At 33.6% G+C, this 16,812-nt stretch overlaps 3 protein-coding genes across 3 annotated transcripts; 1 reads left to right on the forward strand and 2 right to left on the reverse strand.

Annotated features, from left to right (window-relative positions):
• The first annotated feature begins 4,318 nt into the window (after nucleotides 1-4,318).
• On the forward strand, nucleotides 4,319-5,184 carry LOC102592775 (uncharacterized). Its single transcript, XM_006365213.2, has one exon. It carries the CDS (start codon nucleotides 4,425-4,427, stop codon nucleotides 4,947-4,949), a length of 525 nt encoding a protein of 174 aa, XP_006365275.1. The 5' UTR covers nucleotides 4,319-4,424; the 3' UTR covers nucleotides 4,950-5,184.
• A 2,761-nt stretch (nucleotides 5,185-7,945) lies between these two features.
• Nucleotides 7,946-10,614, reverse strand: LOC102593112 (uncharacterized). The gene is made up of 4 exons (XM_006365214.1): nucleotides 9,037-10,614; nucleotides 8,673-8,880; nucleotides 8,444-8,573; nucleotides 7,946-8,330 (listed from the first exon to the last, which is right to left on the reverse strand). The coding sequence occupies exons 1-4, from the start codon at nucleotides 9,915-9,917 to the stop codon at nucleotides 8,086-8,088; spliced, it is 1,464 nt and encodes a 487-aa protein (XP_006365276.1). The 5' UTR covers nucleotides 9,918-10,614; the 3' UTR covers nucleotides 7,946-8,085.
• Nucleotides 10,615-10,986: 372 nt separating this feature from the next.
• Nucleotides 10,987-15,040, reverse strand: LOC102593449 (putative TrmH family tRNA/rRNA methyltransferase). Its single transcript, XM_006365215.2, has 4 exons — nucleotides 14,155-15,040; nucleotides 13,935-14,036; nucleotides 13,320-13,446; nucleotides 10,987-11,606 (listed from the first exon to the last, which is right to left on the reverse strand). The coding sequence occupies exons 1-4, from the start codon at nucleotides 14,371-14,373 to the stop codon at nucleotides 11,389-11,391; spliced, it is 666 nt and encodes a 221-aa protein (XP_006365277.1). The 5' UTR covers nucleotides 14,374-15,040; the 3' UTR covers nucleotides 10,987-11,388.
• Between the last annotated feature and the right edge of the window lie 1,772 nt (nucleotides 15,041-16,812).

Genomic DNA, 16,812 nt, shown 5'->3' on the forward strand with positions numbered 1-16,812 from the left:
GGCTACGTTTGTATAATTCGTATATTTTTGTATAATTGAGTAATATAAATTCTGAAATTATACAAATATGATAAAACTTGAAATAACAAATTGATACAAACATAAACATATGAATTTTAAACAGTTATACAAAATATATTATACAAATTAATTATATAAATTATATTATACAAATTTTGAAAACTACACGTTTATACAAACTTTAAAAAGTTATACTCAAAAAGATTGAATGTATATGGTGACAAAACTGAAAAACCAAAGGAAATCATCGTCATATACAAATATAAACCATCGTATACAAATACAAATCAAAAGAAGAATTGCTAGTTGCGAATTATAGAAATGTGACAAATTATACAGATGTGGCTAATTATACAACTCAAAGTCAGCCATGTAATTAATGGTTAATGTTAGTCACGAGTGATAATTATAACAAACTATAGCTATAATGAGTAATTAAGTAGTATAAGTTTGCTTAACCACGTAATTTTCCCGATCTTAAATGGATTTCAGCCCATTGAATTCTTCCTGGACTTGTTGCGATTGTATTTGGGCTTTGGCTCATTTTCGCCCCTGAAAAGTTGTGTATACACTGACCGTATACCATGGAATATGGATTCTATATTGACCAATTTTCCTGTATATCAGACTGTATATTAAGTGTATACATCCCACTTCAGCTTCCACAACCTGTAATTTTGTTTTCAGTCTGGTATTTGATGCGTTACCTGTTTATCATGTATAGTAAGCGTATATGGGTTGTATATCAGCCTGTTTTCACCTCAAACACCTGTTTATGATGTATACTTAATGTATACAATCCATTTTTGGACTTTTTAGAGTTGTAAGTCTGCCTTTGACCCTCTAAACCTGCTACCCACTCAAAGTTTGCATATTTGCTGCCAATTGATGCAGTAGACTCGAAGAGAAAGACTTTGGCCTCTATGGCCCAATCATCAAAATGCAAAAAAAATAAAAATGTCCACTAGACTAAAGAAGGGGTTCACATGCAACAAAAAGGGTAATAAGGAATTAGAATTATTGCTATAATCAATATTTAAATGAAACGTCAATGAACTGTATATTAATGCTAAGATCTAAGATACAAGACAAAAATGATATCACTGAATAAATAAACAAACCGATTAAAGAAATTTACTACATCTCATGGAAAGCAAGTAAGTACAAAACATATTCTTTAATAAAAGAAGTTATCTGATGATTGTAACAAAGTCACATGCCAAGAATTAAAGAAAGTTATGACTCCAAAATATGTATCTTAGAGACAAGATGACACCAATTTTAAATAAGTTAGAAATAAAACAAGCCAAACATAGCACTAAGGAGTTATTTCTTGAGTAATTTTAAAATACCAATAAGGGGATGACCATATTTTATTCAAAGATATAACATTCAAGAAAAGCCATCAGTGAGCAAGAAAACAAAGTTGGGGTTATACACACTGTAAACTGGCCACTCCAAATAAGCAATGATAATCATACTCTATTGCCACTTTAAGGGAGGAATGCGGTACACCAATTATTGCATAGCAATGAAAATGCACAAGACCATCAAACCAAAATTTATTAAAGTTGATTTTTTTTCAACTTATCGCGCTTTATTTTTATTATTTTGTCAGCAATATCATTTGAAATTTTTGGAAATATTCTTGTCGATAAAGTTGTGATGGAACAAGGAATTACATAATAATAATCAAATCTAGCTGTGCAATATATTCAAATCGTTGCTCCACCACCTCATGAAAATGTTAAACCAGTTGTGAACCTTGACGCCCTCAGTATGATGAAACGTTTGATTTTATTTGAGTGTCTCCATTTTTTTGGTTCAATATAACACTAAGCAATTATATGATTAATAGTTGTAAAATATAAATCTTTATTGATGAAATTCATCTCCTATTGCATGAACATTCTCCACATTTGTTTGTGCATTTCATTAGTCGAGGTGGTAGATCACTTCCTGTGACTATGTTCGTTCAAATTGTCCGCGCTTCGCACCTAGATTTGTTATTTTCTCAAAGGGAGACAACTATTTTTTTCTTGTATTGGTTGGGTGTAAGCAAACAATTTATATAAGATGAAAGTATTACTATGAGATACATGTAATGTCTTGAACAAGATACATCTGGAATTGAGACACATTTCATTTGTCATCAAATTATGAGGTGTATTAATTCGAATGGTTATTCTGTCAATTTGAACGTTGAGTCTAGGCTAGTATGGTGTATTAGTTCGGGTCGTGAGATTATATTGTGTAGAATGAGCAGTAAATTTAATTTCTAAAAGAAGTCTCAAGGTGTAATTTTGAGTAAAATATCTTCTTTTAGAAATTCGATGATTTCATTGGCTCTAAAACATGTTTTATGATCGATTTGACTATTGAATTATGTGTAAAGATTTCCGAATGAGAGGGTCAAATCAAGTTTTCTTACAATTGATGCTTTTCTTGACCCGTTATTTCGTTGGTAACTATGTTTATCACGAGAATTCTTCCTATTTGGATTAAACCGAAAAACCAAATCAAATCAAACCGAATTCTAATTTGGATTGGTTTTTTGGATTTTTGATTTGGTTTTGGATTTATAATTTACTTTGTTTTGGTTTTTTGGTTTGGTTTCGGATTTAGAAAAATGAAAATTGAAAAACCGAAAAAACCGAATTATATATATATATATATATATAAAGATAAAAAAATTAAGTTGGAGTTAACCACTTTTGTCCCTTTTTAGTTATTTTCATTATGATTTAGTTTTTTTTATTTATTTTATGTTTGGACATCTATAATTGATATAATTTTAAGTATTGTGTTTTACGTTTTACTTGTGATTTATATTAAAAAGTATATTTAAGAAATTCAATATTTTATTGATATAACTTTGTTATGTTTCTAATTATTGATATAACCGATTAACCAAACCGAAAAAATCCAAACCAAAAAGAGAAAAACCAAATCAAACCAAATTTATTTTGGTTCGGATTGGGTTACACTTCTTCAAAACCAAAAACCGAAAAACCCAAACTGAATAGTATAAAACCAAACCGAAAAACCGAATGGACACCCTTACTTGAAAGCTCGGGAGAGAGATTTTGGGAGATATTTCTTGAGGGAATTCATGTGGGTAAGTTCCTAACTCAATTTTCAATCATTTCCTATCAATTTTATTTTCTAAATTCTTCAAAATCAAAGATTTCAAAAGAGGGAATTTTTCCTCCAAATTGAAATTTGAGACTCAATTCTCACTCGATTTTGGTTGAGTTTTCACCCACAAACTCCTTGTCACCTGAGAATTATGTTTTTTAAATAAAATTCCGTTTCCCTCTTTTCTATTTTGAAGAGATCTTTTAGGATTTTAAATCTTAGTAATATGGACATAAATCGTTGGAACCCTTTTGATGGGTCATTTCCATTCTTAATTAACAGGGCACCATAACCTCTAATTGCTATTTAGGGAACAAAATTCCTTTATTTATCTCCTTAATAAATCTTCATAGGGCGTAACATCCCTTAAATTTCATTTAGGGCACAACTTTTTCTTTTTATTTTTATTTTTCTTCGTTCTAAATCTTCATAGCATACGATATCTCCTAAATCTATTTAGGGTATAAAATTCTTTATTTTTCTCCTTTTAAAATCTTCATAGGATATAACATCACCTAATTGTTATTTCTAAGGAACAAAACTCCCTATTTTTCTCATTTCTAAATGTTTACAGGATATGAGATTCCTTAGTTAATTTCTATTTAGGGCGCTAAATATCTTATATTTATCTTTTCTAAATTTTCATAAGGTACGACATTCCCCTCATTGTAGGGATCACAATTTCCTATTTTTCTTCTTTCTAAATCTTCATAGAGTACGATATCCCCTAATTTTCATTTATGGCACAAACTTCTATATTTTTCTCTTTCTAAATCTTCACAAGGTACGATATTTCTTGATTTGTCATTTTAACGAACAAAACTCCTTTCTAAATCTTCATAGAAAGACGTTAATTAATTTTCTTTCTTTTAAATTACTAATCCCAATTTAATGAACTTTTACTTGTGGTTTTTTTTACGTGTGGGATAATAAATTTTTAAACTCATAAAATAATCTAAGGATATTCATAACTCCACTATCATTTGCATTACTTGAAGCTTTGTCCATCTCCCAATGAGTAAAAAGCAAAATAAACAAATTCTACTACTTATATTCAAAGCTCAAACTAATATAATATATGTTACTTAGAAGCAACAACTCACTCTCTCCATCTATAAATTCTACAAAATCCATGCACTTCCCAAAAACATAATCTCCACAATTACAAAACAATAAACAACTCAACTTTTTCAAGTTCAATTTCCGCTTGCTGCTTTTCATTTTGACAGGAGTAGGTGCTTGTAACTTGCTCGCTCTCCTAGAAAATGGCAAAACCTAACTATACCTTGAAGGACAAGACCTTAAATGGCCTAGGCAATCTCATAAGACTCCTCCCAACAGGAACAGTCTTCATATACCAATTCCTAAACCCTATTCTCACAAACAATGGTCATTGCACTATCATCAACAAGTACCTATCAGGCATCCTCATTGCCCTTTGTGGTTTATCTTGTGGATTTTCTTGTTTCACCGATAGCTACACCGATAACGAAGGTACGACCCATTATGGCATAGCTACAATGAAGGGGCTTTGGCCAACATCTAAATCGATGGACACAAGTTCATACAAAATTAGTGTAGGTGACTTTGTGCATGCATTTTTTACCATAGTTGTTTTTGGTGTTGTGACTATTTTGGACAGAAATACGGTGGATTGTTTCTTTCCGGCGTTCGAATCGACGGAAAAGATGTTGATTATGGTGTTGCCACCGGTTGTTGGTGCAATTTCTAGTGTTGTGTTTATGGTGTTTCCTAATAAACGCCATGGTATAGGGTACCCTTCCAATTAATAGTCAAGATAACTAAAATGGAGTTATGTTGAGTTTAAAATATTTTATACTAATGATTTGATTGAGTTTTGTGTTTTGAGAAAGGTTTTTTATTTTTATTTTGGTTGATTTATTTGATTTTAAACTAAGGTGTGTATATGATGCAAATCACAAGAAATGAATAATATTATAAGATTTGGGGTTTTAAATTTATTACTTTGTTGGTTATATATACAATGAGCTTATGATCTTGGAAGTGTTTGTGTTTTTTTTAATGTTCAATCGTGCTATATTCTAGCAAACATCTTACATCACATTTGAAGTGTGTTTTACTAAATTAATTTTATTAATGATGTTTTGAAACTCTAAATTTGACTACTTTTATGTAGTTATTTAATACCAAAGATAAAAAAAAAAGAAAAACTATAATAATTTTTTTATTTTATAAATTGGACAAGTAAATTGAAATAACTATATTTAGTATTAGGATCAAGTAATATGAAACGGAGAAAGTAACTTAAAGCTTAAGCTCACTTTAACGGACTAACTACCTCTCTAACTAACTAACAAAGTACAATCCTAAGCTGTGTATGTATCTCTTAGAAATACAAATAAATTTGATAAAAAATAAATAATTAACGATAATTAAGCTTATGCACATATATATAAGATTGAGTACAAGGTACAACTCAATAAAGAAGTTCGTAATTTCTACATGATCTTAATTCCTTCTTTCATATAACTTTTCAATATCATGTTCTTATAGTAATGTTGATTTAAACTTAGATTTAAATATTACGTATTCGTATAAAACATGTATAGGCATATATATTTCCATAACTTGTCACGTATATATGAATAATGAACTTTAGCATTGCTCAAGTATAAATTAAATTCTGTTAGTAAAATTTATGAAGGAATCATATGAAAACCAAAATAAATCAGAACATCTATTTCAGCAGCTTCCCAATACTTATTATTTCTTAATCAGTATTTTCCTCGTTCACTTTTATTTATCATATTTCGTTTTATAAGAGTCAATTTGACTAATTTTCGAAGCTTAATTTAATTTGATTTATTTATTATTCAAAATTTAAATGTTCAAAAACTAAAGTTGCAATCATTCTCATATTAAAATATTTATATCTTAAAATATTAATCAAAATCTATACGATTTGACTCTCGAACAACAAAACATCACAAGTAAAAATGATTGAGGGAGTATAGTATTAAATTTCTTTAGAAGGTAGTATATGTTATTGAAACGAATAATTAATTATTTGAAGAAAAAAAAAAGGAAATGGGAATAGAGATACCTGGAAGCAAGAGTAAGCTATTGCTTTGCTTCCCCGTAATTAAAGTGACATATATAATCGTAAATATCATCATGACATATATACTCAGATTCCTCATTAAATTCATCATTAGGTAATAACGAAAAATTTCATTCTGTGTAACTATTAATTTGGTATAATCATGTTGTTATTATATTTTTTTTCTTCTCAATCTATTTTATACTTATAGTAGTTCTACCCCATATTCTATTTTTCTTATAGGTTTATTCTTCAAATTGATGATGTGTGACATTATATAACGACATAGAAATATACAATCTATCTAACATGGTATCTATTAAAATGATATAATACGACACAATATTACACAATACAATACGATATATTATGAACTACTTTCAACTTGTTGAAATATCTGTGTAACAATTTTCTGACTTTAGTAAACATTTTGTAGCATCAGCATGATCTAATTAAGTGCAAGCGTGACACAATTTTAGGAACCATACCACATTACTTGTACGTATACCAACAATTTTTTTTTCTAGTAGTTGCACTAGCGATTAATTATAGACTAATATTTACCAACAAGGGTCGTAGTGGATTGGTAAGTACATGATCTTCATTCTTATCTAAGAGGTCTCAGGTTTGAGTTTCCTTTGTTACGGAGTCACCTTTGTTAGAGAGTGCTTTATCCCCGGAATTTTCCAACACGAATTTAAATTTAGTCAGGCTTCAATGTAGATACCAGATAGAGAATTTTATTTTAAAATTATAGCCTAATATTTGAATGTAATCATTCTTCAAATTGTATCATATTAAATTAGAGTTTCTAATGGATTCAAAATTAATTGTTTTATTACGTGTAAAATAATGCTGTTGTGGACATTTCTTTCTCATGCCCCAGAAATTTTAAAGAGTAAAGCAAAGAATTGGAAGATGATGTTTAACATCATGTCAGATATTGATCTAATTAGCTTTTTTAATTATTGAAACTATATCCTAGATTCGACTCGGATAAGATATGTAATTATTGAAACTATCGGTGATTAGCATCTATACTAGCATGCTTTATGAAATTTGTCCATTTTTTCCATATTTTTATGGGTTGAAAATTGGGTGAAGCTCATATTTACCCAACTAAAATATAAGTTATCTAACTCAATAAAATATGGATTAAATTGATTGATATTATAAATATGGGCTCAAAATTGTCAGTTCTAAACTTCTAATCACCATATGTTGGACTAATAATATTCGTTCAATTGCAAACTATAGTTGAGTACCAAATAACTTGTATTTTAAAGCCAATTAGATATTCTGCAAACAATAGATTTAAACACTTTTAGCCAATTATTGAATTAAGAGCTAGAAAACTATTTAAAGGAGGAACTTATTATGAGGAGAATTTTGATGATTCAATAAAAATGGTAACTAGTTCCAACAAAAAAGAGATAACCTAGTGGTTTGTACTTGGGACTTCCATGTTGGAGGTCTCAAGTTTGAAACCCCTTGCCAACGAAAGCAAGGGGTTTGCCTTTTGGGTCGAGCTCGTCGTACCATGCTTGCCTAGTGCGAGTTACCTCTCCTATGTGGTTTGCGAGCTATTGCATAGGAGCGGGGGCTTTACCCTGTGCGCACCCAAAGGGTAGCGGCTGCGGATTTCCCTTGTCATATATAAAAATAAAAAAGAGATAACTTACATCTGCAATATCATGACTTTCCCTCACTATTTTAAACTCTACATGTAATAGAAGTGTTATAATTAGTCACAAAGAAAGGAAACAAAATAATGTATACACCACCACAAGGAAGAAAATGAACTAACAAGTAATAACCATATATAGTTGCTAATTGCTCACTTGTCAAATCCCTCTTGAAGAACAAGAACTTGTCATCCTCTCAACTTTCTGTTTCACTTTCTTCTGTTTCCTACTATTCTTCCTACCTCTGCTTGCTGCTTTCATGATGTCCACCTTAACTATATGGTGATCGGACGTGCCTTTTGATGAAAAAACCGAGTATGATCCAGGTACAAATGCATAAGGAAGGCCTTGCGATCCCAAAATATAATCAACTCGAGTTCCATATTTACATGTTCCTTGCACATCTGTGTCAAAATGACAAAGAACATGATTGAGAAATGTTGTTAGCAACTCATATAATGGTTACAAGTAAGATTGGGAGAGATTTCATAGGAAATTTTGAGATAAAGATTCATACTTTGGCCTTTAGCAATGATAACAACTGATTCACATTCCCCTGCAAACTCTTTTGCATCATTGTACTCTTTCTGTTTCAAGAAATTCATTACTTCAACTCTTGGAGTTGGTTTTCCTATCTCCTCATAATACTGCTTCCATCATGACATTGTGTGATCAAGAAATTGATAAAAAAGAATAATAGTAATCCAAGAAAAAGTTGTACTTATAAGACTCGGTTTTCTTCTTACCTTTACGATATCATTCCATCTCTCTAATGAGTAATCTGAGGCTTCAAGAGAATTTATCCCTCCTGCTAAAATATGAGGACTGTCATTTGATTGTATTATTGCATTTATTTGCTTCATTCTCCAATTCTCATCTAAATGATCAAGTTGAGTGCAACAGAAGTTCAACTCTCCCATCCGGGGTACATCAACCGTAGCCTTAAGCACATTTCTGCATCAAACCAAAACACCAGTTATATAAGGAGCAATTTTCAAGTTAAAAGCTTTGCCAAATAGAAGTGTTTCTATTTCTAATAGCTTAAACGTTTAGATAACAAAGAGCATATGATTCGATATAGTCAACATAAGTGTTAACAGAAGGAGGCACCTGAAATCTTTATCATCATAGATTTTCTGGATTCTCCATTTCTTAATAGGCCATTTGGATAAAATAGCATTACCAAATTCAGGAGCCCAGCTTTCAGCAAACACATAGTTCATCCCAAGAGCACGAGCTAAATCAGATAAAGGGCTCATATCTTTCTCTTCCTCAGCCTTCACATCTTGTAAAGCCAATATATCAGCATCCACTTCTTTCAGCACATCAAGAATGGTCCTTGTTCCACTCAAGCAGCACCCTCCATAATCATTAATCATCCAATTAGCCATCGCGGGGAAGCATATCGGAGACCTCACAGGGCCTAGGCTGTTGTTGTTTAAACTCAAAATCTTGGTGGAATCATCTTCCAAGATTCCAAGTACCCTATTCTGAGCTAATGAAATCTCATTCTCAGGAAGGTTGATAGAAACTTTTTGCTTTGGTTTTGCTCCATTTGTTAATATAGGATGAAGAGGGGAATGCTTCAATATGCTCTTAGGACGATTATTCTCGGACTTTACCTGGTTTTGAAATTTGAAACCGTCATCATTGTCATCATCATGAGAAAAGACGGATGATTTTTCAGGCTTAGGCACAGCAGGTGCAAGGGAAAACAATGCAGCATTGAAGGAGGCTAGTCGAATAGTCCTACTCTGTCCATTTGGATGAGTTGATGATGATTTGAAACTTAGTTTTTCTTTGAGCTGACCATGACTTCCTCTTGAACTCAGCTTCCCAAACCTCTTGATCACCACCTTAGCCCTTGGACGACGCCACATCAGCCATCGCATCCTCGAGCAAAGCCGGTGAATTCTCCGTCTGAAGACATGAAACATGCAGGAAAACTGTTTTCTGCATGAAAGCTGCACTGGAACCTCTGTTGACTGCATGGAAGTTCTCTGCAACTAAGTTTTAGCTAAACTAGATGGATATTAATGAATTTGATGTTAGTCAAATTTCTTAAACTAAGCCTTGATTGAAGGTATGAAAGTGATACTAGGATTGATACCACATTTATACTACTTGTCATTTAAAAGGATATTGTGTCTTACTGGTGAAAGTCTGAGTAGGGCAAGTGAAAAGTAGATAAAGAGACAAAAACACATCCCAACTGCTCCAAGAAATGAGGTGAGGTTTGAATATTTGACATTGGTGGCATATAATGGTTGAGCTTCTTGTCTTGTGACAACAAACAATACCTAACTCATACCTGTGAACAAAGACTTTCTTTCTCTTGAAAACTTAAACAACTGTAAAGATAAAGAAATCCTCAGTTTTTTCTATTCTTGATTGATATATTATAATAGATATATGACCTTCATTTACTTCATCTTTTCCCACATTAGTCAATGGAAAGAGGTCTAAAACCAAGAAATTATCCAACAATGGAGCAGTTTGTTAGTCTTGTGACATAAAGCTTAGTATCTTTTTTTAAAATAAGATATAGAGTTAAGGTGCCACATGACACACGCACCAGCTAGTCCATTATTTGGAAGATAAAGGTGGAATAGGCTTATGATATTAATAGGCTTTTTGAAATAACTTTTACAAGTCATTTTCAGTTTTTACAGAACAGAGTAATCAATTTGGAAACAGTCTCTCTACCCCAAAAGTAAAGGTAAGGTCTGTGTACATTGTATCCTCCACAAACCCACTTGTGGAATTATACTAGGTATATTGTTGTTGTTGTTCAGGACAGAGTGATCAATTCTCGTCTGGCAGATGCAAATACAACTCATGACAGCATTTATGTTGGGCATTTCAGTGCTTTGATACTATCAAAAGTTCTACATTCTGGCCTACTACACTAAAGTGAAATAGGGGGTGGAAATGTGGAGGTGAGCCAATCAAGCCTCAACTTCCAGGCGTTACCTAACACTTTTGGCAATATGTGTGAGTAGAACACTGACTAGGGGAAACAAGAGAAGATAGGATAGACCTTATGTACACCTACAATCATTTGCTAGTCTGAAATTACATTATATTTAAGAAATGACAAAACCGAGGTCAAGGGTACAACAAACATGATTCATCCTTGACTAAACAATGGCACATGCCATGTCTGATCTAGTTTTATGTAGTATTAGCAGTTTGATATCTCAAACAGAAGACTGAACATGCTAAACATGAAATCCCTTACTGAACTTGCAAATACAAAGATCATGTGAAAATGCTACTCCATGGTGGTGGCTGGTTAGCGCGACTGCTTAGGGTTCCTAATTCCAACTCTTCCACAGTTCATTCCATCAATAACTTAAATCCCCGTTTGATTTGCTTTGTTTCTATCTAAGTAAATCAGCACAACTTTGAGGATGAGGCTGAAGGAAGCATAATATCGGTAGTTTTCTCTTCTCCCTGGCACTAGTCATCAAACAAGGTATCTAAAAGATTTGAAGGTGATTCCTCTTTTCCAGCATCTTCAAAGAACCCATTTGAAAGATTTTCCCTCTTCAGTCTTCGCTCCTCAGCAACAGATTCAGATGATTCCATGCAGTAATTTTTCTTTGCCTGTTTAAAAGGTCTTTCAGCCACAATGAACTTGTTCCCTTCACGTGTTCTCTCAGAGAATCCAGCCCAAACTGAGAAGATTTACATTTTAAATTTCAGTCCACAATATAGCTAAAACTACATGATCATATAAGGTAATAAGTGTATTCAAATGTTGGGGGAAAAAATCACATATACAAGTGGCATACAACAAATAGAGAACTAGACCAGATATACCAAATGATAGCATTAAAACCAGAGCCATTAAAATGGTGTAAAATTTAGCTCTCAACAGCAGCAGTCAGTGACTTCAATTTCATTACAGCTACACATGGTACAGTCATCTCAGTAGCCATTGGATTGGCAAGATTGCACTGATCTAACAGCAAATGATCACCAGCAGGACATTCACAGACCATAAGAATGGCAAAGTTGATTGACACTCAATTGAGGGTTTAAAGCTTACAGTTAAGTTCCAGTGTTGTATCAGAGAAAAAGATTATACTTAATTGTACTGCTTTGAAAAGAAGATTTGTTTCTCCATTTCTTGGCATTTTAGCGTCAAAAAGGCCCTCCATTTGTCATAGCTGCACAACTATTCAAGCATCAAAGTACGAGTGCTGAAGCATACAAGAGCCACAGTCTTCTTAAACTATGTTTTATTTGATAAAAGAGACTAGAGCAAAGAAGCTATTAGTTTTAGCATTGAAAAAGCTAGGTATATTTTTAAAAAGGTTATCCTCTCAAATTACTGAGCTATTCAAGTAAGAAATTTAGGAGATACAGCCTCTCGTTGATCCAGCAATCCAGCAATCCAGCTAGCTATTCCACATTTTCATGTATCATACCAAAAGAAAATTTTTCCTTATTGAAGTACAAGAATAAGTGCTTAGCACGCTAGCAGCCTCTAGTCCTCTACCTTCCTTTGGCCGTGAAATCCTCGAGATTATTTGAAGCAAAAACAGTTTGTTGGCAACACTATGGTGCTGGAAAACCAACTAATCAAAGTGAAACTTTCTTGCTCTTCTGCTGATCAGTAATTACACATATGACCTAGGGGAGTTCACCATTCGGTTTGGTATGTTTTTGAAACATTTTGGTTCGGTATTTTCGATTTTCGGCTCTACAAATACCATACCAATTTATTTTAATACTAAGGAAAAGCAAACAGCAAAACACTCTAAAAAAATGTCAATGTCAAAGCAGCAACACTTCCACCACATGAAAACAAAGGCTAGAAATCTTGATAATTTCAGTATGAATGGAGAAGGTAAGAGCAATATCTAGTCGTATGAAGGAAATTCAATGTACAACAGAACAAGTACGCTGAGCATAACTACACAAGGAAGGGATAGTCTAGAGGTAAGGACTCTCCACTTCCAACTGTGAGGTAGGGAGGTTCGAGTCACCAACGGAGAGGCGGAGAGCAAACTGAAAAATGACACTGTTGGCTCCTAGATAGAAGAGTTTCATGGTGGGGTTTACCATATATTTATATTTAAGAAATAGAATGAGAACTGCAAGCTGGCCCGAGCATCACGTAATCCAAAAAAAAAAGAGAACTAGAACCTGATTTAGCTTTTTCTTATTTCACAAGTAGTATTAACAAAAGGTAAAGCACTAGATGCAGGAAGAAGTCACATATAAAGATCTGGTCCTACTTCTAGAACGATAGAGCAATAAAGCTAACATTATCAGGTATAAGACACAAAATGTTTCTGTCCAGTAAGCAGCATGGAAAAAGTCACCAAAAACAGAATAGAACGAATAAGATAAAAGCAGTAGTGATTATCAATAAAAATTACCTCCAAATTGATGCAGAACAATGGAAGCAGCAACAGTCACATTCAATGAAGCAGTACCACACCCATATTGTGGAATATATACAAAGAAATCACATATCTCACACTCTTTTGCAGAAAGTCCAGTACCCTACAACACCAATTTATTCATATTATGGTCAATAGGCCAATCGTTATCCTACCCTAACATTTGTTGTTCAGAACAAATGACATTCACAAACCATCAAGAAATCAGTAATATTTCCCACCCATAATAAAGAACAAGTAATTGATAACACCTCTAAGCAAAACTTCCAGAAATCGCTAATAGAGTTCTTATATAAGATATTTCGGTTGAGGAAAGAGCATCTCACATTTAGCATCAATGAACCACACCTCAATCCCAAACGAGATGGATGGGCTATATGAATCCTCACTAACCATTCTGCTCTATTAAGATACATTTCTACTAAAAAAATATTTTTTCTTATAAAGAAAATTGAGATTAATGTCTCTAATCCGACTTAGCCTAACCGTAATAACAGATAAGTCCTAATTCCCAATTAGTTCATATGTATCTAATATGGATCATCTCAAAATTTATAACAAAAAGAAGCCGAAACATATTATGATTCGAACCTCATTACCCAGCAGGAAAGCAGTACTTCTCTTAAAAGGATGCTCATTTACTGCAACCGCGTTTTCTGTAATTTCAACTCCACATATATCACAATCTCTTTCCTGTTCAGTAAAATTCATAAGCAACCATAAATGATCAGCCTCAAGTAATTCTGTATATTACAAATCCAACACTTACAAAAGTAAGTAAAAGAATTTCGGTTTTGGAACTTTTGAATACCTTGAGGAAGGTTTTAGCATCGGCAAGGGAGTGGAAGTGGCGGAAACGGACGTGAGAAGTGGAGCCGTGGCTACCGAAAGCGTTGAAATCTCTACGGCCGACGAGTATCATCTCCGAGACGCCGAACGCGGTGGCGCTACGAGCTAAGGTTCCGACGTTGTGTCTCTTTGCTATGTTATGTACCAGCACGAAACTCTCTAGTTTATTCTCATTTTCCATATCTTCGCTATATTCCCGCCGGAAAAACACCACCCACTGAGCTGGTTACTGCCCGTCGCCGCCGTGCTCGGCTGAATGAGAAGTCTTTGACGGCGGGGTTTGACCGGCAAGTGAATTGGGCCGACGGAGGTTTCTGGCCCAGTATATGTAATTATGTATGGACTATGGACGCTAATATTTATTAAATTACATTAAGCATCCCCAAAGTTTCAAGTAGTAAGATTTTACCCTTAATAGTTTTATAATACTCTGTTAAAGAATATCAGTACACTTGGGGTTTTCACAACAATGGAACTCGAAATTTCTGCAACCAAAATGGATTCTGAAGCCTCCGATCGCACAAAACAAGCTCAATTTCCATCAAATTCAATGCAAAATTGGATCTTGACAATCCCTATTCTGCCACCAGAGCTCGTTACCGAAATCCTCTTGAGCTTTCGGTGAAATCCCTCTTGAAATTCAGGCCAGTTCCAAAATCTTGGCTTTATTTAATCTCTACCCTGAATTTATCAAGACCCATGTTAGTTTATCAGCTAATAACAAGGAAGACACCCACCATATGCTTATTTTTTGGGTCCTAAGGGTCGTAGGAGAGCTAAGTGGAATTTCAAAGAATATCTTCTGAGGTCTTTATTTTTTGGCTCTGTGACTGAGGCTCGTGACTTTGATTATCCCTTTAAAAAGGTCGGTAAAAATGTCAGCACTTTGGGTTCTTGCAATGGATTGATTTTCCTTGCCCATAATGCACAATATTTTCTTTTATGGAATTCAACAACTAGAATGCACAAGAATTTGCTTCATATTGAACTTAGTTGGAAGTACAAACTTGCCATAGATAGTTTTGGATATGATGAGCTCTATGACGATTATAAGGTAGTGGGTATCTTTTATAACAACCATGTGGTTCAAATGACATTGAGGTTAAAATATATAGTCTAAAAAGTGATTCCTGAAGTAGTGTTGACTATTATGGGAATATATTAAATACTTCATACTCTATTAGAAAAATAATGTTAAGTGGTTCAGGTTTGTCTGCAAATGGGAAGCTTCATTGGGATACTATTGCAGTTGGTCCTTATTTCACTTTTGTGTGTATGGGCATTAGCTATTTTGATTTAGCTAATGAGAAATGGGAAACAATGGAGAAGCCCTCCTATGGAGTAGAAGAGACTGATTTGTGTCTGGGAATGTTGGGAAGTGATCTTTGTGTCTTTACTGATTATAAGAGAACTGTTTGGGTTATGAATGAGTACGGGGTTAAAGAGTCTTGGATAAAGAAGTTTACCATCACGTATCCAATTTATCAAGTTTTATATCCACCTTTTTTCATGTCAAATAAAGGTGAAATATTGGCAGTGTTGGAATCAATTTCCATAATATACAATTCAAAAGATGACACATTCAGATATCCATATGTTACTGTGATGACTTTCATGGCGCGAAAATCTATGTTGAAAGCCTAGTTTGTTCTTTTTTAATTGAAGTGACAGAGAAATCAACAAAAGAAATGCGGAAAAAGCTCAGATCAAAACCATCAAGTAACAAATAATTTTTAAGAGTACTTTCTTCTCAAGTTCTTTCAAATTTTGTTTGTTATTTCAAATATAGAATAGACACACATGTGAAGGATATGTTTAAATTATTTTTATTCTGGACTAGTTCTGGTGTTCTCCTTGCTGCTAATATCTAGATGTATATTTTCTTTATTTGTTGATAAGATAAGTGGTATTAATAACAGCATCGGGAAGATGCAAAATTTACAAGATATGGCATTTGAGCTTACAAAAAAATCTCTGGCTAACTATACAAACTATCTAAGCCAGAGCTAATGAGTTAGTAAAATCCTGAAGTTGTTCTGCATTAACAGCAGGATACAAGTTGGTCCAACTAAACAAATTTTCAGTGCACCTAGTCTTCAAAATGCCTAAAGCAGTTGACTCTCCATCAAAACATCTCTTGTTCCTCTCCAACCAAATACTCCAAAAAATACAAGCAGGTATCATAATCCAGATCTTCTTGATGGCTTTGTCAACTTTCCATAGACTCCAACTCTCATATGCATCCTTAACAGTGAGGGGTGTGGTCCAATTGATGCCAGAGAGACAAAAAAACATGCTCCATAATTCTGAGGCCACCTCACAATGAAGAAGAAGGTGTCTGGGGGTTTCAGCCTCTTTTTTGCACATATAGCATCTGTTTGGGAATTGGATTTTTCTTTTCTTTATGTTGTCTTGGGTGAGACATGCCTCATATAGAGCTATCCAGGTAAAAAAAACTACCTTAGGTGGTAGCTTGGTCCTCCAAATGAGTTTCCAAGGCCAGTTAGCTATCACGGGGTTTCTAGAGCACAACTGTTGATACCCTTCCTTGACTGTATAAACTCCTTTCTGGTGTCCCCATTTGAGCTTATCAGCTGCCTGGAGATTAATGTGACAATGT

Source organism: Solanum tuberosum, unplaced genomic scaffold (genome assembly GCF_000226075.1).
Source record: "Solanum tuberosum cultivar DM 1-3 516 R44 unplaced genomic scaffold, SolTub_3.0 scf00532, whole genome shotgun sequence".
NCBI classification, from domain to species: Eukaryota; Viridiplantae; Streptophyta; class Magnoliopsida; order Solanales; family Solanaceae; genus Solanum; species Solanum tuberosum.

Coding starts and splice junctions, on each gene's coding strand:
- LOC102593449 (XM_006365215.2), bottom strand. CDS start 14,373: ATGGAAAATGAGAATAAACTAGAGAGTTTCGTGCTGGTACATAACATA. Junction 14,037..14,154: donor ATGCTAAAACCTTCCTCAAG/GTATTCAAAAGT, acceptor TTTACTGAACAG/GAAAGAGATTGTGATATATG. Junction 11,607..13,319: donor TGTTCTGCATCAATTTGGAG/GTAATTTTTATT, acceptor AAATCTTCTCAG/TTTGGGCTGGATTCTCTGAG.
- LOC102592775 (XM_006365213.2), top strand. CDS start 4,425: ATGGCAAAACCTAACTATACCTTGAAGGACAAGACCTTAAATGGCCTA.
- LOC102593112 (XM_006365214.1), bottom strand. CDS start 9,917: ATGCAGTCAACAGAGGTTCCAGTGCAGCTTTCATGCAGAAAACAGTTT. Junction 8,574..8,672: donor GATGGAATGATATCGTAAAG/GTAAGAAGAAAA, acceptor TGATGGAAGCAG/TATTATGAGGAGATAGGAAA. Junction 8,331..8,443: donor TATCATTGCTAAAGGCCAAA/GTATGAATCTTT, acceptor ATTTTGACACAG/ATGTGCAAGGAACATGTAAA.